Source organism: Copadichromis virginalis, linkage group LG9 (assembly GCF_057382275.1).
Source record: "Copadichromis virginalis isolate Kocher_CV1m ecotype Utaka linkage group LG9, C_Virginalis_male_GT1.1, whole genome shotgun sequence".
Taxonomy (NCBI): domain Eukaryota; kingdom Metazoa; phylum Chordata; class Actinopteri; order Cichliformes; family Cichlidae; genus Copadichromis; species Copadichromis virginalis.
Genome location: NC_140626.1, coordinates 10,978,748 through 11,006,736, shown reverse-complemented (window position 1 = coordinate 11,006,736; position 27,989 = coordinate 10,978,748). Strand labels below are relative to the sequence as shown.

Genomic DNA, 27,989 nt, shown 5'->3' with positions numbered 1-27,989 from the left:
ACCATGTAAGCAGATGGCAGGTTCTATGTGTGTGCGCGCATGCAGCCATTCAGCAGAGTGTGACTGGTGTACAGTGTCGACAGCAGTAAGGAACGATGCTGTCATTCGCCAACGAGTCGTTTCCGAACTTAGATGTCAAGCTGAGGTTGAGACGACAGCATCGGCACTCCCGATAACACATTTAAACATTAAGGCTTCCGCCTCCACAAGCCAGCCTCGTCTGAATTATCATTACAAGTATCCAGACTGATAACTGATTTTTGTCACTGCAATCTACTAATTCAACTACGAGTGAAAAAACCGAAGAAGCAAACTCTGTGGGTGCTTCCATAAATCCTTTGCCGTCAAATTGAATTTCACACTGCCGCCCCAGAGCTATATCAGCTTTATGAGAAGACAAAGCACTGTGCAATCAGCGTCTGTCAACTCCAAATGTGTGTCGATGAGGGATGCGTGCTGTAGGCGCTCTGATGATGAAGTATGATCGGAAATGTAGGTCTTAATTGAATTCAATTTAAGTATTTGAGCCTTAATTTGAATCTTGGTCTTAATCTTATTTCTGTAACTGTGAAAGTTTGTTACAATAACGCAGAAAACAAGAGCTCCAGGTGAAGGAAGATGACTTACTTTAGCTATGCCAGCTTCATATGGTTAGGTGTGTTGGGCAGTGTACTTATAGTTGAGCTCTTACATGGTCTACTGACTTGATATGTCACAGGAAGATGACTATGAATGCTTAGTATGTTATTGGCTTGCTTGTATGACAGCTAAAGCCTGAAGACTAACTCCTCAGACCACACTGATAAACTCTAATACTTGGCTGTGTCCTGCGTTTGCTTAACAAATTGCTGAATTTAAATAAAAAAAAGAAAAAAAGAAGGCTTACCATAAATTTTCTGGATGCCTAGCAGGTCATCCATTGGTAGTTTGAAGTCATCCGTGTCCATGTACTGATAGAAAGGAGCCATGATAGCTGTGGGGTCGTTGGAGTGTTCGAGGCCCAGTGCGTGACCAAGCTCATGGACGGCTACCAGGAACAAATCGTTACCTAGAAACACGAAGAGAGAGTGAAGGAGAGAGCAGCTCTGTCAGTGCTGTTGGACGTAAACGAAAACAAGCGAATTCGAAAAGAAAAAGAAAAGAGAAAACTTTGTCAGCCCCGGGTTATTGTGGCTTGTCATGGTCCACCTGTTCTAGTGCCAGAGAGGTTCCCTCAAAATAAGGCCAAGTTTTGAAAGTTTGTACAGTCGTGTTTAAATAAGCAGCAGCCCTACAGGGGAAAAGCTGACTGTGTCTTACAATATGCATCCATACATATATAAGGGTCTATGCATGAGCACAGATAATCCACCATCTGCGCTCCTAATCAGTCCATCTTCAGACAGAAACACAGGCTCGTACACATACACGTGTAATAAATACAAGTGCACTTCAAAGAGCACAGGCAACCCTGCGAACTGTAATTAGTCTCTAGCTGCGGTAAGCTGAAGACTACACTGGGTTCTTGACCTCTCGACTCAGAAACTCTCTGTGGCTAACAGCCAAACCCCAGCCCAACCCTAGCTGTATTAAAGCTGAGATATTTGGGATTGAAAGCCTCCTATTCCTCAACTTACGTCACTGGCAACCAAAACAACAACAAAAACCAGTCCTCCTCATCCTCCTCTCTGATGTTCTGCCAGCGTTTTGAATCTGACCCATAAAGAAGCTCATCATCATACAATTAGGGTTAGACTGCTACGTCTTCTATTATTTGTGGCTATACACGGGCTGTCTGTGGGAAACTATTAACCTGATTCCAATGAGATGTCTTACGCTGCAATATGTTATTGCTGAACTTCAAAGGAAAGCTTTTTTTCCTAGCTGTCAGACACAAAAAGTTATGGTTTACCGTTATGCATGAAAATGTAATAGCAGTTAGACAAAGGTCGGCTGGAGTTTAGAGTCAAACTGGTCAAAAACAAAAAAATATGGGGTGAGCACCATCACCTCGCAGCAAAAAGGGTATGCTCTGGATACTCTGGCTTCTTCCCACAGTCCAAAGACAAAGATGGGGTTAGGCCAACTCGTGACTCTAAATTGAGCTTGTCTGTCTGTGTTAACCCTGCGACAGACTGGCCAGGGTGTGCCCTGCCTCTCGTCCTGCGATGCTAACCTGGATTAGTGGAAGAAAATGGCTGGAAGAAAAAAACAAAAAGGATTTAATGTGTTTTGAGGGGGGTTTCTTTTGCACTCTCCAAGCTGCCATCTCTCTTCAGTTTTACCTTTGCTTTTTTTTTCTTCTCCCCCCTTATCACAACAAGACTCAGTGGGGATAAGCATCACTTATTCATTGGTGTTCCTACGAAAGTGAGGCACTTATCTGCTGCAAATCTGTCACATGAATAACGCTTCAGCAGATACAGAGACTGAGATTTAGATCTCTTCATCGCAGGTACAGTGCGATACTTAGGAATTTACGGACAAGGCTACAACAGAGAAACGGGTTAATTGGGACCTCATGAATGATATTTGACTGTATAAATGTCAGCAGGTCTTTATAGGCGTGATGGAAAGCTCTTGCGTTAATACCCAGGTTTTCGCTGAAACAGCTTCGGGTTTCAGTCCAAGTCGTCCAATGAAAATAGATGGCTTGTAAAAGTTAGAGAAGTGTAGAAATTGAGGCAAAATTTATGCAAGCTTGTAATATTGAACAAGTGTCTGAAGATGTGGTTTATAGCAAATAAAGAGAGGCAGAGAGAAAGAAAGGAGATAAAGAGGAGAGAGATACAGCTAAGTGATTCAGGAATTATTTGAGGAGGAAATCGGGCGAGCCAGCTCTGCAGCTGAAGATCTTCCACCCCCCGCCCGAGTTGTTTCCTGGGATAGCAGCGGAAGCAGAAGGGTAAGAGTGAACAATTAAGTCTAAAAAAAAAAGAAAAAATCAAATTAATTCTATGAAAATAGCCGGTAGAGTTACAGCACACAAATGTGATGGTGGTCTGTGAAGAGATTTTGATCTTAGTGTAGCTGTACACGTGCTTGCTTGATTTACCCACACTAACTGGCATCATTTCTGACTTCATAAATCATATTAATAACTCACTGACCGCATCAGCACTCACTGACTCACTGACCTCTTTTTCTTTTCTTACCAAAAAAGACTTGAAGCTCAGAGGAGTGTTAAAAAAATGTGTGTAGCACGTTTTGACATCATATGTGAGTAAAGTGGAATTATTGACTGTATATGTAATATTAATGCGACTACATTTACACCAGATCTCTGTCACCTCATCATACCTGATCCTTAGTACCCAGAAGGTTATTAGTAAACAAGTAAAGGTTTATTTATGTGGAACTTTTCACAGACTAGGCAGTCACAAAGTAAAAAATATTGACTGTAGTAAGTTGTCCCAGTATATATATATATATATATATATCATAGACTGTTTTATTGAGAAATACAGTATATGAGAGCTATTGCACAACGAGTTCTGACACTACAGATGCTCAGGTCATCAGTTGCACGACTTAAGTGAAGAACTGTCTCTGTCGTTTTCCGTCTCCATCTCGTTCCATCGCTCAATCTTGAGTCAGCCTTCCTGCCTCCCGGGTCCCTCTGAGGTCAGTGTCGTCGCTTTGACTCGGCTGCTTATGTAAGTCACGTTGTGTTAGATGGGGATGTCCTGTCGACCCCGGGGCCACAAACAAAGCTAAGGCAGTTTGTACCGCCTGGCTAATTATCAGCTGGAAGTTACAGAGAGCCCAGAGAGAAAATGGTGACGCCTAGACAGACGTGGGTAGATGAAGAGGATGGAGCCAGATGAAAGAAACAAAGAGCAGTGCACAAGGAGGGAAACCAAGCGAGATGAAGGTGAGAGAAAAAGTTATAGAATGGGGAAACAGAGGGGGGGAGACAAAGATTTGATATAGTGGATACATAGAGAGATAAAAAAGGTGAAGTAAACCAAGGAGAAAGGGCGTTTGGAGTGATAGCTACATGAGGGAAACTGGGGGGAGAAGGATGATAAAAAGAAATAGAAAAAACCTGAGGCGAGGAAAACGATAAGGTTCGGGACAGTGTACTATCGTGTAAGAGTGCTCCAGTATTCGTTCAATCACAGAAGACGAAAATGATGAATTACACGACTCCAACCTCTGACCTTGGCATTTATAACATCGCTCTACTGTCAGTGGCCCAATCGCAACCCCAAACACAAAATAATAACGCAGAAAATAGAGGATGCAGTTGAAGAAAACAATGCCAGGAGATGAAATGCATTACAAATCTGTGCAGGGTTTGTGCGATAATCCACAGAGGGTCACAGTTTTTGGATTGGGGGGATTTGAGTCCTGTATTTTCATTGTGCGGTGAGTCATCGTTATGATGTGTGCCGTTTGCGTATTTGAGCAAGATTTCAGCACAAAAAAAGACAAGTATTTATTTAGCACATGAATGAGTTTTAAGTAATAAAAATCTGCTTGTGTTAAATGATTCAGCAGGTTTTTTGGTTTTTTGTCCTGTTAAGTGGGCAACGATCAAGCGGCAGCTGCAGTGTTGCCCACACTGCTCAGGATAGGGTCAAGGTTGCTGCTAATGAGGGTCGAGGAGAAAGAAAAGAAAAATGAAATTTAAAAAATTGAAATTGGAATGAAAGTGGAGATTTACAATCTTTGCCCACAGGATGTGCAGTAAGCAGGGGCTTTGATTAAAACGCAGAAACCTCTACCTGCTCTCCCTGAACTTACCGCGAGGAGTGCAGAGAGACTGCGTAGGGTTGGAGATGAACACACACTATGGTCACCACTGTTCAATTGCAGTAATAGCTCAGGTTGTCAGCAAAAGCCTCCAGGGGCCCATAACCCTTCCTGCCTGCTTACTGCTTAACTAAGTGCCCGTGGTTCACTCAATACATGACATCTGATGTAAGCTACAAGCCTGGGTGACCAGCAGTCAGCCCACTTGTAAGTGTACCTTGTTCTTTATCCCTCCCAGCTCTCACGTTATCACATTCTTGTGCTTCTTTTTTACTGTACAAATCCCAAACGCCACCAAAGGACCAAGTTTTCAAAAACACAGCATCCCCTGTGACTCCTAACTACACATCAACATCAAGCTAGTGAAAGGTGTCAAACAAAGCAATTACAACTCTCACTTGTTTTATTACAGTGAAGAGGGCACCCAGCAGAGATGAACAAAATTCTAACTCCCCCACCCTTTCTTTAGAAAACACAGCTGTTATTGTGCCGTCCGAGTGTAAGCAAGCATAAGCACTCTCTTTGTCTCAGGGGATCACAAATGTTTCCTATTGTTCAGCTCCCACAGCGCCCTGAATGGCTGACACTATGATTTCAAGAGTGGTGTTCGAAGAAGCAGCACTGCACAGTAAAGTAAATGCAAAAGGATGTTAATTGCCACCTCAGGAGCGTCTCTGGTGGATTGACAGAGCACAAGAAACAAGAGCAAGGACACTGGTTCCTTGGTTTCATACGGAAGTCTCAGCAGAACCTAAAGCAGCCCTCACCAGTTTTTTTTAAAGCCTTGTCTAAGCCTAAATTGTAGGTCCAGGTCTAAGAAGTTAACCAAGGAAGTGTGACACTGAACCTGCGCAATTATGAAGTAAGAAAAACACTGTTTTAAACAAAAGAAGCTAAGCGTACGTTAGCTCATCCTAGCTGCCATCTCTTGGCTGCATAATCCCTTCTGGTTCCTTTGCTTTTTTCTACTGACTTTAACTGTTTTTACATTACAGTCAAACTATTCATCAGTGTTTAGCTATGACTTTTAGCTAACTACTTCAGTTCCTTAAGCACTACTGTACTGTTAGTTAATTATTAGCTATTTTAATAGTTCAGCTATTTGTGCATGACTTTAGCTTATTATTATTTTAACTGTCTGTGCATTATTTTAGCAAAACGTGTCAACTGTTTATTCAGTGCTGTTGCAGTTCATTACTTCTGTTGTTTATGCGTTTATGTGTTTATTCAGCTCGTTAGTCATTAATTCTTAGCTAATTATTTGCTAATTTTAACTATATATTAGTATTCAACAGTTTAAGCATCACCTTTAGGTGTTTTAACGATTTATGCATTTCCATCAACTAGCTGTTACGTGACCTTTAGTTGACTATTTCAATTGTTTATCCATCATTTTTATGTTTCTCCATTAAATTTTAACCCATAAGTTTATGACTTTATACTTTAACTAAGAATTGTTAGAACTATTTATTTATCAATTTCTTACAATAAAATCAGTAGCTATGTGATGTAGTGGTTACTACATGTTTCATGTGTAAGGTGACATTATCAGACAAGACTTTAACCATTTAATCATTTCTCCCATCCATAAAGACTCAAACAGAGCTACATATACTTTCAACAACTGCAATGGAGACCCAATGAGGTACTGATGCAGGGTGTACTGTGTCATCAGCCTTCATGAACATGTAAGGTAGAGAGAGGATACAATCGCATTGTCAAGTAGCTGTACTAACAAAATTGCGTTTGTGTCAAAATACTAGTCATGCAGACCCTTAAAGATGCTAACCTAATAAGGTTTATTAAAAAACCTTAGCCTTTTAAAAAGTGCTTGACTAGAACAGGTACAGTTTACTGTCTGAAAGGAGGAAAAAAAACAGAAATCAGCTGTTGTCCTCCAGCTGGGGTGAAGTTCACGATACCGACACAGGATGCTGTTTGTCCAACTCAGTACGTCACTGGAAACAAGAGAAGCCCTGACAGGGAACCAAGCTGGAGATATGCGAGTCCACAGAGGCAGCAGAGAAAGTAAAACCGAGTGTGAGTCAATGAGAGCACTGGCTGTCCAGGAGTACTATGCTGTGCTGACAAGCTGCCAGAGGATCTCAGCCCAGTGAATCAGTGCCTGGCTCAGAGGGCCTGGGGCACGCAGACCTCTGCTGGCTGTCAAGCCAGAGCTGTGCGCCTGATTTGACAGAGTGACCATTGTGAAGAATGCAGCCAAAATACAATAGCTGCATTCTGCTCACTTCACATTCACACCCTCAATACTTCCAACACACCCTCGCAGGACAATACAGAAACACGCTGTGCGCCACTCTGTGCATTTCACCAAATCAGCTCACAAGTATTGCAAATACAAACACTTGAAAACAAGATTTCAAAGCGTCAGACTGAAACTTTTGCCCCATGCTGGTTTCTTGTGGGTACAATTTACAAATAAAATGTAACACCACTCTTCCAGTACTCAATTATATAACAGAAAGAGACTGTTTAGTAGCCAAAGTAGCCACAACACAATCTGAATACTGTTCGTAATGATGAGATGAGCTGCTTTCATATTTAAAAAACACTGCAAAGAGCAGTGGAAACTGATTAACCTCCATGTTAGTGTTGTTGAGTTATTCAAACACTCCTATAGTCTAGCCTTTCTCTTTGTCTGTCCTCTCTCTCTAGGTTGTAGACACCCTGGCTGAGCAACACTTGTGCTTTTGAATCTATTACCCTTAATTCTCACAAGCGTGTCAGAGAACAAAGCCCAGCTGACGTGAGCAACATATGTACACTAGAGTAATTATTTATTTACAGACTGCTACAGACTGAAATTCGGTGTTGGGAACATTGCCAGGGATCCAAAAAATTGGCCGTTCCAGTGGACTCAAGATAAATAAACCAGCTGAAAGGAGGAAGAAAAAAACAAAAACGCTGCCAAAGAAAAACATCTTTTATTCGTGTCATGTTTATCTCTGTGCAGCACCTGTGAGTGAGACGGGGATGCGTGTGTATTTTCATTGTGATCATTAATCATTAATAATGCATTTGCCATGGTAAGTGCAGCGATGGTGTATGCATGTGTGTGTTTGCACATCCTTTGGCGGTCTGTTCCTATAGACACTGCAGGCGGCAAACAGCCATGAAAATGGTGCAAACAAGTTTCAGACCTCGCTTTGCAATTTGAAATAAAGCTAAAAAACACTAGAAAAATACTGGCTGCATCAGCATGCCTACAGTGTTTTAAACATGCCCTTCTTGTAGCCTTGCAGGTAATCACAATTCCTGATTAAAGAAGAAGAAGGCACAATAGTCGCTTTTGCCATCCCTCTGCATATTCACCTGACGCTCTTCTTTGTCTTATTTTACACACTTTTACACATGCCCGAGTGCATTTTCTAACTTTTTTTTCCAAGTAGCTGTTGTGGTGGTCCTCAGTGTCATCTAACTGTTTTGTATCTGTCGTCCAGCAGCTGGACAGACTCCAGCACCACCATCTTGGACTGCAGCTGGAGACTAGTCCTTGCTCCGCTCTGGAGGTCTGCTGCGAGCTGAGGGCCACTCCATCCAGAACCTGAGGCAGATGGAGAGCCGGTGCCACAGCGCTGAGCTCACCGAGGCTGCAGACCAGAACAAGGTCTTAAATCAACAGTTGCACGTCAAGACGGTGGAGCCCGTCCACAGGACCAGGAACTGGCTGGAGAGGAAGTTGTCATGTAGTTTATAATAAATGATTAATTCAATTGTGAAAGCAAAGGTACACCCAGCTGACTATTACCACAAACAAGGACTAACTCTGTGGCAAACACTGAAATCCCCATCATTTATTTAATGCCTTACACTTCAGCTTGGCACCTCCCTTCCAACTCAGTCAGGCCTAACACTTCAGCACTTTCAGTTCACCTGCTGCAGCATTTTACCTTCTTCAAAAGTTTGGTAACAAAGCCTGAGATGCACTGATGCACGAGCCATCCTAAAACATACCCACACATTACAAAAAAACCTCCCCTGAGAAACCCTGATGGCGACACGGCTACTCCCATCCTTAAAATACAAAGAAAATGTGCACAGCACATCAGAGCAGACGCAAGAGGTACTGTTTCAAGAGTGTCTTCAGAACAAAACGAACCCCGGCCAGGTTTGTTTACACTTTTTGTTTACCGAGGATTATGGGTATGAGGTTATGACAGCATCTGACTGACTTGTGGGAGGGCGAGCCTCCCGAGGTGTGCGATTTGTTTGCCTCTGAGAGTGTTAAGTGTGTGCGTGAGCGTATTCATGTGTGGGGGCAGAAGAGAGCACAGCCACCCACGTAGAAGTTTATCCTGCTGTCAGTAGGCAGCCGTCTATTTCTAGTGGCAGCCATAGTGGGCAGGAACACATGGTGATCTCTCTGCTGTCTTTGTCTTTCTATTTCATTTTCTTTGGGAAAAAGTGGAAAAACTGAATGCTTTTTTTTCCTCTTCAAACAGATACATAATATTCGGTGTGCTAAAGATACTGCACCTGGCAAATTCAAGAACTAGTAAAAAGAAGATCCAGAGACGAGGTGGCTACATAATCTAACGCCTGTATTACAGCCCATGGTTGTAACAGTGCAGTGCAGCTTTCATGGCATTCTTTAATTACTTGCTGTACATTAATCTGTCAGACTAAAACAGATACAGGATCCCAGTCCTTTCTGTCATATTGATGTCTCCGGTGGCCTGACTTTAAATTCAGAAGTGGGCTGGACAAAATGAAGACAAATGCTTTAATTTGCAAACGTTATTTTCTGCACTTAACTCCGCTTATATAAGTGACACGCTTTTGTAAAACAAGACAATTAACTTGAGATTTCGCTGCATTATTAGCTCCTGTGTGCCACATTCACCCAGTGCCAACTTCCTTCCAGCTTTATTGTTGCCTGAGAGCCAAAGCCGGGGGCATAAAACCCCATTAACCTCTTACTTTTTTCTTTTAACATACTCATCTGTATGTATTACATCACATTTCACAGATATGCCTCGCACAGTGTTGTGTATATGCATGTATTCGGTTATATATTATTCATCGTGCTCCCAGGCAACCGTTTCAAACCATACTGTCAAATCATTCCGTCCATGATGCAAGAGACAAACTGCCTCATATGTAGCACCACTGCACTGGGTTTGTATATGTGTGTGGACATTTCTGTTCTTCTGTTTTACAGCATGTGTCCTCCCACAAACCTAGCAACCCAGCCATCGATACAGTTCCTACCACCTGCCCAAACAGCCCTGTTTGATGTCCTCGAGATTCACGAGTACACGTGTTTCCAGTAAAAAGATAAAGATCTATTCCTCGGGTAAGAAAAAAAGAACTCACATCTGAATCTCCCCATTTATTTTCTCCATCTGGGAAATAGAGAGCGGCAGCAGGAGAGCAGGGGAGATAGGACAAAGACAGAGACTGAAGGGCACAGGAAAGATTACAATTCTTTATAGAAACTGGCAGATGATGAAGTGCAGTTTTGTGAGTGGGACAACCTTGAAAGAACTTTTCTGGACTATCCTGTAAATATCAGACATAAGTTGTGTAATTAAAAAGAAACAGCCCCTATTAACAAAACAAAACAATACAGAAGGAAAAAAATAAACTGATGAATTTTCATTTAACTAAATATTGCTGAGAAAGGCTAAAATGGTCATTTTACACCATTAGGGCTTCAACGCTAATTCAAATTGCACTTGCGAGTTAATGGCTTTCACAGTATTTCACATTATTAGCGATCCTGAGGAAACAACACTTTTTTTTTCCTGAGACTTTCAGAGCTGCGTCTGGTTCCAGTACAGGAGTATGCTGCCAATTAATTTACTCGTTTACTTGAACAATGCACTGCAGAGCACCAGAGCCCAACGAGAACAGACTCTGATTCATGCTGGAAATGGACCGTGAAAGCCACTGTCCTTTGCTTCGGCGTACAGTACTCCGTGTTTTAGTCAGCAACGAGCCTCTAGTCTATCCGGTGAAGTCAGTGGGACACAAATCAAAGCATCCAAAGGCTTAATCAATGTTTCGTCTCTGGAGGACGAGGAACCTCTGGAGGAACCCGGTGAGTTTGGCCTGGAACCAGGAACGGGAGGTAAAATAAGATCCAGGAAAATAATTTGACCCTTTAAAAAAAAAAGCAGCTGCTCAAGGGAGAGAAAATGAAGAACAGGTTTCAGATCATACCTCATTTCATTTCAGATTTAGAAGAAATAAAACAGCTGAGAAAATGCTGGAAATCTGTGCAGGCTTACCCCGCCTCCGCAGAAGATCCATCAGGAACCAGAGTTAAGCAACCTTGGGGGGTGGGGCCTACAGCACTAAGTGTTAATGATTGGTCAAGTGATTTGATATTCAATCAATTAGTTGGTCAGAACTGGTTTACTTGCTTTAGGCCTAGCATTTTAAGTGTTGGGTATTTGGTCAATCAACTTTTTGATTTATCAATAATTATGGAAAAGATGCTCGGTGTAAAATGAATGTAAACCAATTATGTACATTTCATTTGATCAGATTCCTTAATCTGACGGCTGTAATTTTTTAGATTGTACTTATATGACAAAATTACATGGAAAAAAAGTTAAAACCTTGACCCTATAAGACCAAATGTATCATATGGGATACGGTAGTGTTTGTGTTTTTGTGACTTTCTGAGACTTCTACAGCATCATTTTTCACCCTCCTCTAAAACAATCTGAATAATCTGCACAATACTTTACCACACATACCAAATTAAAACTCATATGTGCAAATTACTATTTCATTTTGTTTCTTTTTTGACAAAAGGTTCAATAAACACTCCATTCTCAAATAGTTTTTTGGAATTTTTGCTGAAATATTCTGGAAATTATTGCATGTTTTAAGGACATAAAGTCAGCATTTCGGACTTAAATATTTTTTCGTGTGTCAAACTCACACTTCGCTTTTAGGGAAGAAAGCCACTACATGTCACTTTTAACTAACAAAGTTATTTATCAAATGAATGACTTTACGCCCTTTCCTGCTCTGAAGTAAACAGGCAAAGGAATCCCCGAGCCAGCTCCTGACATCACAAACCTGAGCCAGCCACAAAACACAGAGGAGACGCCACTTTGGAAATTAGACCAAATTACGAGGGAAGAAAAATAGAAATACATCACTTGCTGGAGTGGAATGACAAATCCAAACATGCTGCAGGAGACTTAAAAAGAATAAATAAATAAAAACCCGATAAGAAATCTAAAATAAGACCATAGGAGCGTACAGACTGAAAGACCGTAGCCTGACAGCAGACAGGCCAACCTTCCCAAAACGTTGTCCAAACAACATGCAGAGAACTTCCCCATTTGGAAAAATATATATTGTCATTTTAATGTCTGGACAACGAGGCAAAATGACTCTTCAATCCCGGCAAGTGCTGCCCATTAAGCATGTTTCTGCCGCCACAGCCAGAAGGAAATATCAGCGAGTCAATCAAGCAAATAAACTGGGTTCCTCGGGTTCTGGCTTCGGGATACGCAATCACCCATATATCTGAATCATAACTGCTTTTTATTTTTGTTGTTGGATTGATTTGTATTGTAGCCATTACTATTTTAACAGCTTTATAACAGTGCTTTGGAAACACATCAAGTGCTACGCCAGCCAAACCCACTGAACCTAATGGACAGAGCCAGTGCAAGAATGAAAGCGAGGAACAGGAGAACAAGAGAAACGGGGTGGAAAAGACAGAGCGCACCGCTTCCTCCTCATCACCCAGTAGGAGTAGCCTAAAAATAAACCTGCAAGGACACCATATGTTCTTCAGTTCCTAAACTACTCTTCCTTTTCTCTCTCTTGTACTCTACCTGCTCTAACATCTCTTTTTTTTTCTATGTGTGTGTGTGTATTCTTCTGTTTTCTTATTCGTTACGGTACCCTGACTCAACAGGGGCTGCTGCACATAACAATGCCAGCTCTGCCTGCCGTGGAGACGCCTAAAAATCTATCGCCTTTCATCGTCAGCAGGTAAAAACAGCAACAACAACAAATAAAAAAAACCCAAAATGGCATCTGCTTTGAATGCACCACTGGATAACAAGGACCGGACGTCGATGATAAACTGTTTTGGCGAATGTCATCGGGGATCTGAGCTTTCTTCCAAGACCATCAATCAAATGTGTCGATCCCGACGTCCACTCCATCAACCAACCTTCACTCGGTTATCAAGTGCCCCACTAACACCCCAAATTTTCTAATCCTCCTACCTGGAAATGTAAATTCTTGGTGTATTTTTCCTTGGTGAGGGTGTGTTTTTCTAACCTCCAGTTCATTTTTGGGGGGTAAGGGTGAAGAACATAATAATGCGCTGGAATCTCTCATTTCCTGTGTGTAGGTCTAGCCTTCATGCTGTGTTGTTACATAGTTTCCCCTGATATTAGCGAAGGCTGGAGGTCCTTGAAGACATACCAGGCCTTATAAGTCACCCTCGGGTGAAACTGGGTGTTTGTGTACAGTCATGGTATGCAGTGAAGGTGATGAAATGTTTCTTTAGTGCCAGGCTGGTTTTTTTTGTTGGTTTTTTCCCCTCAAATCCAGTCAGCCTCTCTGCGACTTAAAATCTAAATGGAATACATCTTATCTGTTCCTGCATCAATCGCTTTTGGTTTTTCCACAAAGGAAAACACAGCGGCCTCAGCCCACGACGATGACCTCGTGATAAAGCACAGATGAGTGTTGATGCTTATTTGCCTCATCTTTCTTTTTTCCTGGTGCACAAATGGAAAAACTGTCAAAAAATAAATAAATAAGTAAATAAAACAACTTTTGCAAATGTGGTCACGGCATGTTGAGATCTGCTGAAGAGACAATCTAATCATCTCCATCTCCAGTTCTAGTTCTTTACTCCTTATCATGTGTTCATGCCAAATCCCTCCAATCTTCTCCTCTTTGCCCTCCAGCACTCCCCCCCCCCCCCCCCCTTTTTTTAAATTTATTTATTTTTCCATGATGTCTCACGCAATCCTCTTATCCTCCCGGCATAATTTTCACATCCACCCTCCGCTCTCCTTTCGATTGTACCCTATGACATCTTTAGCCCGTTCTCTTATGCCTCCATCTATCCCTGCATCTATCGATCTCTTACAGCCATTCATCCATCCATCGGGCTCTTAAGCCAGGCATTTGGGGAGTGTACAGCAGCTGCAGGAACTCCAGGAGCACTTCTCTCTGTTTTTGGCCACGGGGTTTTTGCAAAGCAGAGCAGAGATAGTAACAACACCAATTGAGAGAAAGAGATCTCCAGTATCCCACTTTAAGGTAAAATTACATAACAGCATTGCTAGCCGCACTCCAGGATGGATACACTAATCAAATCATACACAAATCATCAGGCTGCATATGTCCAATTTACCGTTTGTCCCTGTTAGAGGTGATTGTTAAGGTGTTTTAACCAGAGTTGTTTAAAGAAATCAAGCAATGTTTGTTTGAAAGCAGCACAAGAGGCAGACACGCCCTTTAAACACAGGCTTCTAGGAAAGCGATCTCACCAAAGCGCCGTGTCAAACAACCTTCACGCGCTCTTTTAAGGCATGACACCCTGCACGTAAAGGTGCGATATGATCTGTGTCTGAGTCTGCTCGCTGCAAGGAAGAGGAGAGGGTTTAGGGTGAAGCAAAAAAGCGATAACACCGGCCGGATGAGAGTAACTTCTCCAGAGTTGAATCAATGACATGAATCCCGCTACAAGCAAACACAGTCTAATTTCCAAAATATCTGTATGCTAACAATTCATGTGTTGTGACATAGCACCTTTATAAGGATGAAAAATTAAAAAGGGAAACAAATTCATTTAAGTCTTGCAAGAACTCTTTCATCAGTCGACACAGGTCAGCGTGAAGTTACAAACATAACACTATAAAAATGTTGCGGCCATGCTAATACTATAAAGCAGGAATGGGTGATCCAGCATCAAAGGAAATTTGTGGTACTGACATTTATGATGATGTAGAAAAATAAAATACAATATTTAGCAGGGATTGCAGCTTTCAGGCAGAAACATTAATAAATGTAAGCAAATCAGGGATGTTGTATGTTGTCTCGGGCTCTTTATCCAGCTGCTTAAAGCCCTCATTTTGCCACCGTGTAACTGCATCAGTAATTTCCACCGTTTGGCTCCTCCTTTCTTAAGCAGCGCAACTCCAGAGATGCACGGTTGAGTCACTTGTTTACTTTTGGGTTGCACGTCGGCGGCGACTAGCATGTCCTCCTTATGTCGCAGCCGTGTTCTACTCGACCACGTGTTTGTTGTCTCGCCTTTGGTGGGAACAGTTCTCCTGCATATTTTGCAGTATTGTGATGTGTGAGAGGATTGTTTTTATTAGATTGTTATTAGAGGCTGAGATGATGCTCTCGCTCTCAGACATTTCAGGGCTTGTCTTGTTGTTGGGAACATGAAAACACATGATACTGCTATAGCAGGACACGAAAATATGGCACTTTTATATCATCATGGACAATATGATATGGCACAGCACTACTGTAAAGAACTCAAAACCCTTAGATCTTAATATTCAAAATGCCTTTTCACTTTTTCATCATCCTAAACTGTATCTGAACATGCCTTCTTCCAAAAAGCAACCACAAGCTCGCGTTATGACTGTAATTAATATTATGTCCATTTCCACACTAAAAGGAAGCTTGGAGACCTCTGCTTATTTCTCAAAGTACCGTTTAGTTTTTAATACAGCGTTGCACTGTTGGTTACAGAACGCAGCATTTGGCTCCTCTAAAATGTGATAAACAACTCTTTCAGAGATGCATTAGACTTGAAAATGAGAACTGAAAATCTCTCATTTTTGATTTTGGTTACATCCAAGTAAAAACTAGACCTGCAAATGTTTAAGTGGCCACTTACAGTGCATCCACTTGTTAAACACGACTCTCAAAAACCCCCACATGATGTTATTAGCAAGCAAACAGCTAATAAGTGGGTGAAAGTGGAGTCTCCACAGATGGTCTGGCACAGCCTTGGTTTGTTTACTTTCACATTCAGGATCCATTAATGTATAAATCACTTTCTTAATTAATTACTTTTTAGCGCAAAAACTGATATTAGGGAAACTTGAGGCAGCAGATGTTTAGAATTCTTAGCTTGAAAAACAGATTTAAATTTTGGCAGAAACATCTTCAGGTACAACACGGTTTTCTTTTTTTCTTTTGTCACGCTGCCGTGGTTGTAGCTTTTCTAGTGTGTTTTAATTTAGAGTCGCCACCTTCTCTCCTTTGTGATAAATGTACCAAAATCAAACACACATAACAGCTGCATGTTAGCTACTGTATATCAAGACTCCCTCAAAGATTACACTGAACTGTTGTTATGGCACTCTACCATATAGACCATATACTAATATATAGACCAAAGCATTTATGGTGTAGTACTTATAACACAAATTTGATCATCAGATTATTGTAAGAACTCTTGGTCATGGTAGCCTAACGCTAGCTAAACTTGAACACATTTCTTGATCACAAAAACAACAACCAATGTCCAAACACAAAATACTTTACAAAGACTTAGTGACAAGTCGGCACATAAAATGTATATGCTATGACTGATAACTCTAACCCTTGCTATAACCACGGAGCGGTAGGGATGCAGTTGTTCGCCTTTAAAGTTGTGTCTTAATGATTTAACCAACATCCCTCAAAGGCACAGCTTTTACATTGAAAGCAAATGGTCTCTGTTTCCAGTTTGCATCACATTTTTTGCAGTTTCTCTACCACTTAGCAAAAAGTTGGCAAGTGTGCTTGAGACCAAAGCAATCACAAGGAGGTTTTCGGTGTTACCATCAACACCTGTGCTGGAGTGTGAGTGGAACTGTACATGTGAGTACTTAAACACACATGTATGCAAGTGTTTGTCTCAGCGCAAACAGGGATTAATCCTTCAGCGTGCATCTGTGACACCATTGTCCAAAACAACAACAATAACACTGACGGTGTGACGCTGGCAACAGTCGCCCTGATGACTGATATTTTTCTTTTCTCTCGACAACAGTGCAGGGGGAGGATTAGGTATGACAGCTTACCAGACAGCAGCTCATCTCTGCTGTGTGCCTGTGTGGGATTGTAACTTTGAAACACAACAAAGAAGGAGGGAGAGGAGACTGAAAGAAAGAAAATAGGATGAAAAAAGGAACTGAAAAGCTAAAAATCATGTGCTGGTCTGAGCAAACATTACATCATTCCCAGCTGTTCTTACAAAGTGTGGGATGAATCAGAGATGGATTACAGATCCTTGAAATAGCATGCACTGGAAATATATGGAATTATCCATCCCCGCCGCCACAACATCTAGATTAAAATGAACATCTGCGTGCGTGATTTTACTGCCGCCGATTCCAGATAAACAAAAGCGAGCTGAGTTTCGCATCTTTGGCTCTTAAATCGTGATGACATGACATGAAAAAAAAATGCTTCTGGAGATATTTCTTTGTAAATGCATTGCATCGTTTCCATTTTACACATTAGTCATAATCTAGGAAGCATCACTTCAGCGTAAGACCACCTGTCTGCCTATTGTTTGAGGAGGAATATCGACACAGCAGCAGTGCCAGTGCAGAAAGCTCAGAAATGTACTGCACTGGCCAATAAAATCCATGTAAAAGCAAGATTATGACAACTCTCCACAGAGCCTCGTCTCTCTAGTCTCCATCATTAGAACCTCTGTGCAGTTTTTCTGGCATCTGAGGAGCTTTCAGTCTCATTGAGCTGTTAGCACAAACACATTTTATCATTTCTTTGCCTTTATTTGACAGCAAGGACCTTGCACTTACGTGACACTTTATAATCCATTACCATCCATCTACTGTATAAGGATGCAAAAACACGGGAGTAACTGTAAATGCCTTAAAATACAGTACATGCTCTCTTTTACTTTTTCTTTTTTTTTGTTTTCATCTCTGGGAAGCTGAGCAAATAAATGGCCAGAACAAAAGAGCTCAGACTTTATGTGTTTACGAGATGAAATAAAAACACCACTAACTGAAGCAATACTGCAGAGATTGTGTCATGATACATTAATCTGATCACAGCTACACTGGCTGCAACAGTACGCGGTGCAATGAAACAGGACTATGTTTAATTATTAGTACTGAAGTTGTAGCGTTATTGCTTGCGGTACTATTATCTTACAGTTTTTAAGTGTTCGTCTGCCAAAAGCTACACTATGGCTCAAAGCCTCGCGACCGTGCCAAGATGAGAAAAACAATCTGGCAGAGCGATACAGAGCCTGATATTTGCAATAGTTTTTGGCATAGGGATTGTTACATTTCAGGATAAGAAAGAAAAAAGCTTTGAGCTGTGTGCTTCTTCAAAACTCATCTAAATGTAACGCCAGCCGTCATACAGGAATAAGGGCAGCCCCCGCCACGGCGAGCAGTCAGGACTCAGCCAGTAAACACTCCCATTTGAAAAAGAAAAAAAAAAGCTGGAGAGAGCGTAATAGAAGTGCCTGCATTATGGGATGTTTTCACAGAAGTGTGGGCCACAGCAGGGCTGTATTAATACTGCACTGAGGGGAGGAACAGAACGTGTCTGCTAGAATCGTGGCCTTCAGTGACAGCTGCTTGTCAGCGTGCGCGTGAGTGCGTGGGTAACGTGCGGGTCTTTACCTTCGCGTGTGCTCATGTGCGTGTTAATACATATGTATCATGTCAAAGAGTGGAGCAGAATGAACAACCAGCATTGTCGACGGTTACTAGAGGTTATCGTTATCCTAAATAGAGAGTCACACTGATCGATCAAAGCTTAAAGAAAAGCTGTTCACTCTGTTCTGTCTGAACCTGCCAATGCCCCTCCGCTCCAACTTAAAATTCTGTCTTCAACAGCAAGTTACTTACTCTGATTTCCAAAGTAGTGTTCACCAGCTCCCACTCGTCTCCCTCTCTTGCCTTTCCTCTTCAAATGTTTTCTTTACTCCTCACTACGCTGCTCATTCAGTCTTTCCCTCTCCTTCTGTCTCTCTTATGAGCGCTTAAACTTCCAATATTTGTCTAATGACACTGTGTTTCTCTCTGTTATCCTCTCTTTTGCTTGCTGTTATCTCCGCTGCCTTCCCGCTAGGAATCTCATCTGTTTTTATGTATCTATATTTTTTTTTCATCTGTGTCCCTCATTCTTAAGTGTCCCTGTGTCCCTCATCCTTGGCGCTGCATCGGTTACCACTGCTATTGTTTTTTGGCTCATGACTCGCTGACAGCAGGGCGGATCAGCTCCTAGAATTTAATGAGGGATTCAAGCAGAGGTACGTCCATCTTTTGCAAACTCGGACAAATCTTATTGTGATTGGATCATCTTTGCAGACCTTTCTTTCCACCCTCTCTCGCTCTTCATTGACTCTCGCTTAAGGGTGCACAGAGTTCAGAGTTTCACCTAGGACTGTCTGCCACTAATACACAAAAAACACAAGTGGAGACCTGTTGCATATCAGCACAACGACTTGGACGGCAACGCGCCTGCTCAGACTGCACCATGCAGAACACATGGCATGCAGACCCCGCTAAAGGCGGGCTGCAAGGCTCCAAGGGCAGGTACTCAGCAAGGGCACGGGCTTGAGATCGGCGCAGAGTGAGAGGGGATATGATTACTGTTGTTCAATGAGGGTGGTATTTGCTTTGAGAAAGCGAGATGAAGCAACAAGCCTCAGCAAATCACAGTTGTAAATCACAGCAGAGCAAGGAATGAGTAGTGACCTGACCCCGCAAAACCAACAGCATCACGACGCATGGCTCCGTGCAGACGTACTGAACATAAAATACACTTTTACCTTTACAATTACCACAGTAAATATGTAGTAAATGTGATAAAAGTATTAAACCTGTAACTATATCTGTAAAGCCACATTGACAGGTTGGAAAACAATTTCCTGTTTTACTGTTTTGGATGCGAGGCCGCGGGAAATCCTGTGTCGCACCTCAGGGATCACGATATCCTGTGTCGATCATTTCTGTCCACTTTTGGTGAAATAAAACAGGCGAGTGAAAAAAAAAGGGCAGAATACTCCACAGTAAGGATGTGTGTTTAACGTCATTGCAGGTTACCTGAAATCGATAGCAACTTCTGAGCATTACACATTGTTTAACGTTAACTAAAAATGAACGCACAGCCAAGGACTAATTAACAGTGTGACGAGTTTGTGTTTTATGGACATTCTGTGTGTGAATTAAACTCGTTTTAAACCTTATTGGCTGCCATGTCTCTGCAGAAAACGAATTAGCAGCAGGAGCTTATTATGCGTAAGGTCAGCAGTTTGGCTTCTGGTCGAGCTGCTGGGACTATTTTGTTGTAAATACTCAATAAAAGCCACTGTTTTATGACTGACGTCTGGTTTTGTTGTATTTTTGCGACAAGCTGATGAAACCCTGAAGGTCAACAGTGTATTTACCATCCTTACCATCGTGGTTGGGGTTGCCCAGCGTCCAAGGCTCGTCTGAGTCAAAGTGTGTGTCGCCTCCTATTCCCGGCCCTGGAAAGTAGGCATGGGCCAGGAAGCCCCCCTCGCCATCGAAGGGTGAGCTGTCTCCGTGGAAACCTGAAGCAAAGATGATGGTGATGTCCACGTCTTTCTTGCTCCTCTCCAGCTCACTGTAGGGCACAGCCTCAAAGCGCAGTGGCGTCACGCTTTGCCACACGTCGAAGGCTCGCCGAATGGCGTCGTGGGTCTCCTCAGCACCCACTTTGGGTGTCACGTTCTTTATGCTGCAGAGATGTGAGATAAAAGACAGGGGGTAAAGAAGTTAGACTGGAGAAATGCACGCAGGCCAGATCATTTTCTTTTTATCATCAAGCCTCAAATCTGGATTTCTCTTTCAGCTGTCAAGATGAGCAAATCCACTGTAAATTGGTCTAATAAGGAGCTCACAGCACTGGGTAAAATAAACACACTGAAGAGTGGCTTATTGTGCTGGATGACCACTCAGAGGAAAAAGAAAAAAGACAAAATTAAAGAACAGAATCAAATCAGGGACGAAAATAAAGTCCTGTGAATCTGAGACATGGCAAGGCAGAAACTGACAGTGAGTTCAAGCACAACGGCTGAAAGAGGCGAACATCGCTGCATGTCAATCTATGTGATCTCACTACGCCAAACAAGAAGAGGAAAAAACCCAACTATCACCGCTTTTCCCTGCACGCTGCCATTTCACGCTCGTCCTGCTCGCCAACAGAGAGCTAAATGGAGCGATTTGTGAGAGAAAACAGCTGAGTCCTCCCCCGCCGGCTTTGAGTCGGTGCAGGTGTGGAGAGGATGGGACAATTTCCTGCCTCTGGAATTTATTTTCTAATTAAGGATTATCAACAGTCCACTGCCTGCTGAGAGCCACAGTCTGGTTCGGGCAATCAGGAAAAACCTCTCTCCGCTTTATTCTAGTCTGACAATATCTCAGTGTCACGCTCTATTAAAATCTGGTTCGTCTCCAGGGATAGACAGATAGGTGTAGCTTACATCAGTCAACTTAAGACACTTGTAAACACAAGCCGCTCTGTGTGTTCTTCTGCTGCTGCGTCTGATTTGGGAGGAACGATGATGTTTAATTTAAGTGCGTAAAAAAAGTGGGAGTCAAAACAGCTCCGCGTCAGTTTCTTTGTTTTCTTGTTCAACTGCTTCAGGTTTATTCGAAACTTCCCTGTTATCGCCTCGCATCCACCCCGTCTCATTTGTGTACCCTCCATCACCTCGTCACCTTTGTTCCCGTTTTTGTTTGAGTTCTTCACAGTTTCTGTGTTTGGCTGTCAGCGCTGTCGTTTTCCATAATAGGAATAAATATTATCAGAACGCCTTTGTCTACCATGGGGTGGCTGTAGCTTAGGTGGCAGAGCAGGTCAGCCACTAATCAGAAGGTCGGTGGTTCGATCCCAGGCTGCCTCCTGGCTGCATGCCAAATATCCTTGGGCAAGATACTAACCCCATGTTTGCCTACTGGTGGTGGTCAGAGGGCCCGGTGGCGCCAGTGTCCGGCAGCCTCGCCTCTGTCAGTGCGCCCCAGGGCAGCTGTGGCTACAATGTAGCTGCCATCGCCAGTGTGTGAATGGGTGAATGACTGAATGTAGTGTGAAGCGCTTTGGGGTCCTTAGGGACTAGAAAAGCGCTATACAAATGCAGGCCATTTACCATTTACCATTTTACCACTGCGAGGCACATTTATATACACTGCAAATTGATACCACACGTAAGCTCCGATTCATTATTGAATCACATTTGGTGAAGAGGGAAGCACAAAGGCTGGTCGTGAATTATAAATACTCTGCTATTGAATCACCTGCTACATTCCTTTGAATTGCTCTTAATCACTTATAGCAAAACACAATCTGCTTTTCTTTCTCTGTCGGCCGCTTCAAGACTGACTCGCAGGCGGCCGACCACCACTCTGCCAGAGACGTGTTCGCTTTAATTGCACTCTCAAAAGTCTTGTAAAACTTTCTCTTTCTGATAATGATTTCAGAACTGAGGCCTGCAGACACACACACACACACACACACACACACACACACACACACACACACACACACAGAGCGAAAGTAAGAAAGTAACAGAACATACGTCATGATAAAAGACGAAGAAGCAGGGATGCTTTTAATTCTTTTTTTTTAGAGCTATGTCTTATTTTTGATATCCTAGCATCCTTCCTGTTAGCCTACATTTAGACCTCCACTGTCAGGCAAACAGCAGCTGGTGCATGCACTGAACCGAGACTGAGAAGAATCAGCAGCCAGAGCAGTGTTTTTGTCCACCTAAAAAAGGAAAAAAAAGAACATTCAACCTCCTTTCAGCTTCCCAGTAGCTCTTCAAAATAAAAGTCTCTAATATATCTTTAACTGATAATACCGCCATTCTGTTTGTTATTTTCACATCAACTGTCGCGTCTCACACTGTCGAGTACAGCCACAAAACTCTACAAGCGTCCAGACGATGCAGTCACACTGGTCAAAAAGTTGACTGTGGAACGCGATACACTTTTCTCCCCCTACGCTCAATATCTTGGCTAAAAAGCGAAAAGCGAGGCAGCATCACAACCCGACGGATTTTCAGTGCAGTTCTTGTGTAATCTTCTTTAAGAATGGCTTCTTGACAGCCACGTTCCACTGAGACCATTCCTGATGAGGCTTCACTGATGCATCTCTCAGGCCTCTGCTGGATTTCTTTCCCCCCCCATTTCTTAATGATATGAGCTTCAAAGATATACAATAATGTCTTTGAAGCTGATATAAGATAAGATAAGATAAGATAAGATAGAACTTTATTAATCCCTCGGGTGGGTTCCTCTGGGAAATTCGACTTCCAAAAAAAGCACAGCAACGACCGAAGTTACAGTTACAGAACTGTTATATATATATATACACACACACACACACACACACACACACACATATATAAATACAGAGACAAATATAAATAAAATATACAAAGGGGATAAATAGAATAAATAGGAATAAAAAATAAAAATACAAGTGAATTGCACATTTCAAGTATTGAGTATATACTAATATTAAGTTGAGCTTAAAACTGTGTAAATTTTGAACTGTTCTACAGTTTAAAGTGCAGGTACTAAATGCTGTTATCTTAACCTGGGAGCTGACAAAGCCTTAAATTCCAGAGATAATCTTGAACATCATCTAGAAGTGGCATTAGCTAACTATTCCTACCTAATTGAGACCACTTAAAGTGGCATCATGAATAGCCACTTTGTCTTTTAAAGGGCTTATGTAAAGCAGACTGAAGTACAAACGTGATAAAGACAGGGAAACAGTCCGTCTTTTGAATCAATATCAGCTGACCCAGAGAGAGTCACAAAGGTACAAACGTCTTCCCTGTTATTAAAAGTAACACATAAACACTGTAGCACCACCAGGGTTCTGTGTGAATACATGCCCTTGTCCTGTTCTCTCTGAAAGGCCTTATCAACAACTGAGGCCACTCAAGGAATAAAAAAAAGATGGTTTTCATACGAGCCTGTGACCCAACCCTCTGTATGTGTGTCCTATTTTAAGGACAAGCCAGATAAAGAGGGTAACACATGCAGGGCGAAGCTGCACAATAACAAATGGAAATAATCCCTGCCTGCTCTGAGGCCACACCACATATTAAACTCCATACTGCGAGGTGATAATGACTCCGAATGCAACTCATGTGCTGTAATAGTACCTGCATGCAGGGAAAACAGTAGGGATGCCAAAGCTAATTAGTGCCTCCCCACAGAAAGTACTGTATGTGGCTACACCGAGACCAGCACACACCTGGGGCTTGCATGCATTTGTTATACTTTCCAAATGTCAGTGTTATTTTTTTCAGGACTATTTTAAATGCTTGAAGCCTGTAACAGAAAGGCAGAGGTTCTTCGGGGAGAAACAAGAACAAGATATCCACTTTTTAGTTAGATTGCTACAGTTTAACTGTAGTGTCTGTAGAGATAGTGTTTGTTTTGAGGTAGTGCCTGTTCCTTTCGCAAAAGACACCTGGGAGTCCAGTGACTGTGTGCAACAAGAGCACCTGATCTGGGATTGAATGGTTTAGATGCAGTTTTAAGTTTGATATTATATATGATGAATTAAGCCAGCGCTCATCCTCTGCACAGTACCATCCGTGCAGTGCAGCACGGCGGTGGCAGCATCATGTTGTTGGGTGTGTGTTTTTAAAATTCATTATGTCATGTCACCTGAGCACTCATGATCTTAGACTGAGCAGAAAGTTCTTCCATCAAGGCAATGACCCTCAACACACAGTCAAGACATTGACTAAGGGGCTTAGTGACTAGGGATGTTCTTACTAACTTCCTTGTTAGTCAGTCTAATTTTACATTTCTTTTTACTCAACAAATCATTGGGTAATTAACAATGACGGCACATGTGCAGCCTTTGACAGCTGTTAGATGACCCAATTTCATATTCAGCTTTTACACTTCCAGGCATTACCACAGTCAGATGGCACTGCATAATATCTTTGGGCCAACGGTTAACATAAACATAAAGTGGCCAAGTCACAGCTCTGGCTTGAACCTATCAAATATTTCAGGAAGTATAAATACTGTGCGAATACTGGCCCAACTTGACAAAGCTCTGGAAGGCGTGCAGAGAAGAATGGTAAAGATTCGCAAAAAGATTCGAGGTTATAACATATTATGTTATATTATGTTTTATAAGTGGGGAAATGTTTATTCCAGCATTTTATATACATAGACAAAACCTCTGTATCAAACACTCAGAAGTGTTCTAGCTAGCTAATGCTAATCACATTTTCATGTATGCTTTTACTTTCTTTACCATCGTCATACGAAACATAAAAACAGTTTAAGTCTACTGGCTAATTTTTGTGTTTACTTCAACTTTGATTTGAATTTTAAAGATCTGCGACTCTTGAGAACTCTGAGAACATGTTTTATGACTGAGGTACAATATTCCTAAAAGTCAGCATCCTAATAATTTATGGGCATAAGGTGCTTTGGATAACCGTTACCGTCACTGTGACTCATAGCTTTCAGCACCTAACCTTACAAGTTCCCTTGCAGTTAGCACAATTTTATGTTTACCACCGTCCATCGGTGAACCTCAGTTATACTTGAAAACGTTTTTTCTTCAAACTGAGAAGGAAAGATGTTGCTTCTTATTCTGACACGAATGCATAGCAGCATTTCTTAAATTACTGACAAGATTTTGATACTTGAATCAGATTTAAATGAGGTGACCCGTTCTAACACTACATAAAGAACATTTAAGCAGATTAAAAGAGTCGTTAGACGATTGCATTCTCCAACTACCTCCATTGCAATCTGACATAAAAGGAGCAGCTGAAGGCACATCTGACAACTGACTAGAGGCCACATCTATGTACACATCACACACACACACACACACACACACACACACACACACACACACACACACACATATATATAAATATATATGCACACACAAATACACACACTCAAAATGCTCCCATTCATTTACATAACCCTAATCTGTCAGAGAGTACCCTCTGCCTTCCACCAGGGTTTCCTCCTCCTCCTCTCAGCTCATGTCTTTCTCTCTGAATCTGCTTCTCCTGTTCTCTTCTCTTTCCTCTCTCCTCATTTCCACCCTTCTCCTCCTCCACTCTGCATCGATCCGCCTCATTGGTTTGGTTTCTTATCAGTGGTGCTGCAAATGAACCACGTGCTCAATTTCAACTCAATCTCAAAAAAAGAAAAGGTTATTCGAGGCCACTGAGCCATACATTATATTTAGCAGGAATTACCGCTTATGCAAAACATTTTTAAAAATCTAGAATAATAACTGAAAAAACAAGAACAGCACTTGAGGATTGTCCATAAAACACGAAGCTGAGGCAAGCAACAGTATAACACACATGAAATATTACAGAATCTGGGCTACTCACTACATCTTAGCAGAGAAAAATTATATAACCACAGAAAGCTGTCCTATACATTATTACTCATGTAGCGGGATGTCAGAAAAGGCGCTGGTGAATTATGAAATCGGTGAGGTCACCAGTGCGCGTACACTCTTTTTGCATTTGTGCTACATGTTCTGTCAGGAGCGAGACGGCTCCGGCAGTGAGAGGTTTGATGGACACGGCCTGTGCTGCTGTTAATGTGATGTTTAAGGCTCTGAGTGACGTGGAACTTTACTTGACCTTTGCTTTTGTAGGTTCGCGTCCATTACGCAAGTTCAAATATTGTGCTTCTTTCAGTGGAAATGAGGAAGTGAAATCAGGGATGTCAAAGTGATTTTACTTGGTTGGCCACATACAGCCTGTCTCAATACAAGAAACAGTTTTTGCACATGATAAAGAAGCTGCTAGAGTAGGGGTAAGACATCTGTCAGCGTGACTCTTTGGGCTTTAACTGCAAGAAATGAATGTGTAAGAAGGATCTGGCAGCTCATTGCCCAGACTGTCCTGTAATTATTACACAGATTTTGGTTAATCCAAAGAAAATGTCCCCTTTTTTTCTGTAGGCTTTTCTAAAAGAAAAACAAAACTAAAAAAACCAAAACACAGAAATTTCTTTGGTAGTTAGTGAAAAAACATCTGTCAGTTAATAATCTGTCACTTAATTACATTGATGTACCATGAATGGGCATGTGGGAAGTCTTTAGCAGAGGGAAAATCTTATGGGCTGGATTGGAGTCTTTGCTAGAATGATTCTGGCCCACAGGCCTTATGTTTGACAGCCCTGCTATAAAGCTTACAGGCAGGGACAGGTCAAAAGCTCAAACGACTCGGAAATAAAGGAGCTACTGAAGAAAAAAGTATTCTTTCTTCCTATCTCTATGTCTCCCACACGGCTGCTCGGGTGATTGGGGTCTCCTCGCAGTTTGGGGTGTGTTTCTGGGGTTTTCTGAACATGCTGTAGTGCTAGGTAGCACTGAAATGCCTTGAAAACAAAAGAAAAGCTGAATCCACCCACCTGTATGTGATATGTTTGTGTTGCCACTTCTGTCCCGTGAGGGCGTACCGTCGTTTCCTGACACTTAATCTGGACACACCCCCTATTTGGTCAGGAACCCCGCATCGGGGCTTCTTCATCCACCTGTGGAGAAAGGCGGGGAGGAAAAAAGTTATATCGGCAGCAGCACATTACCTCCCCCACCCTGACACAGTGATGTCACTGGCTCACAGGAGCCAACTCTGAGCCAGTGTCACACAGAACAGATGTGCAAAATAATTCAATATGATGTAATTTTTGAACATTTATATGTAAACGAAATGCAAAGATGACAACGTGTTGATAACAGAACACACGTACTTCATCGTAACACCCACACAGTGTAAAACTACATGTATTTAAATGTACAAAAAAAAGGTGCCTCACCTTATCGTGTTATCCCTACATTAATCGAGAGAAGCAGAAGGGGGGAAAAAGAAACAGGCACTGTTAGCTCATCACATTTCACTCTGTTTCAGCCCAGCGGTTGGATAGCTGTTAGTCTGCATTCACATAGCTGGCCACCACATCGCCACATCACAGTTCAGTGACCAATGTGAGCTCTTTTGCTGCGTGTGGCATGGATGGTATTTCGCTGTTGGTGCGCACAAATGTCAGCGAGCACTGTTTTAGTGATTTGCAGGTATAATGCGGCGAGGTTAAACCCGGGTAAATCCAGGGCTGCTTTAAAAACACAGATGATCTGTGTCCTCGTGCCACTGCCGCTCTCATACAGATGAATAATTTAAAAACATCTCTTTAAAGACTTATGAGAGCCCCAGGTGGGTTTTCACTCCACTACACTCCTGTGTGCAG

General features: G+C 42.1%; 1 protein-coding gene across 2 annotated transcripts in view; it reads right to left on the bottom strand.

Annotated features, from left to right (window-relative positions):
• mmp16a (matrix metallopeptidase 16a (membrane-inserted)) overlaps positions 1 to 27,989 on the bottom strand; it is a 77,692-nt gene that overhangs the window by 27,489 nt on the left and 22,214 nt on the right. The window contains exons 3-6 of one of the 2 annotated variants that reach the window (XM_085467726.1): positions 27,561 to 27,575; positions 27,156 to 27,278; positions 20,150 to 20,454; positions 887 to 1,048 (exon numbers count right to left, since the gene is read on the bottom strand). In XM_085467726.1, the coding sequence (XP_085323852.1) occupies positions 887 to 1,048; positions 20,150 to 20,454; positions 27,156 to 27,278; positions 27,561 to 27,575 (605 nt within the window). The remainder of the gene's footprint in view (positions 1 to 886; positions 1,049 to 20,149; positions 20,455 to 27,155; positions 27,279 to 27,560; positions 27,576 to 27,989) is intronic. The other variant, XM_085467728.1, reaches the window with a different exon arrangement.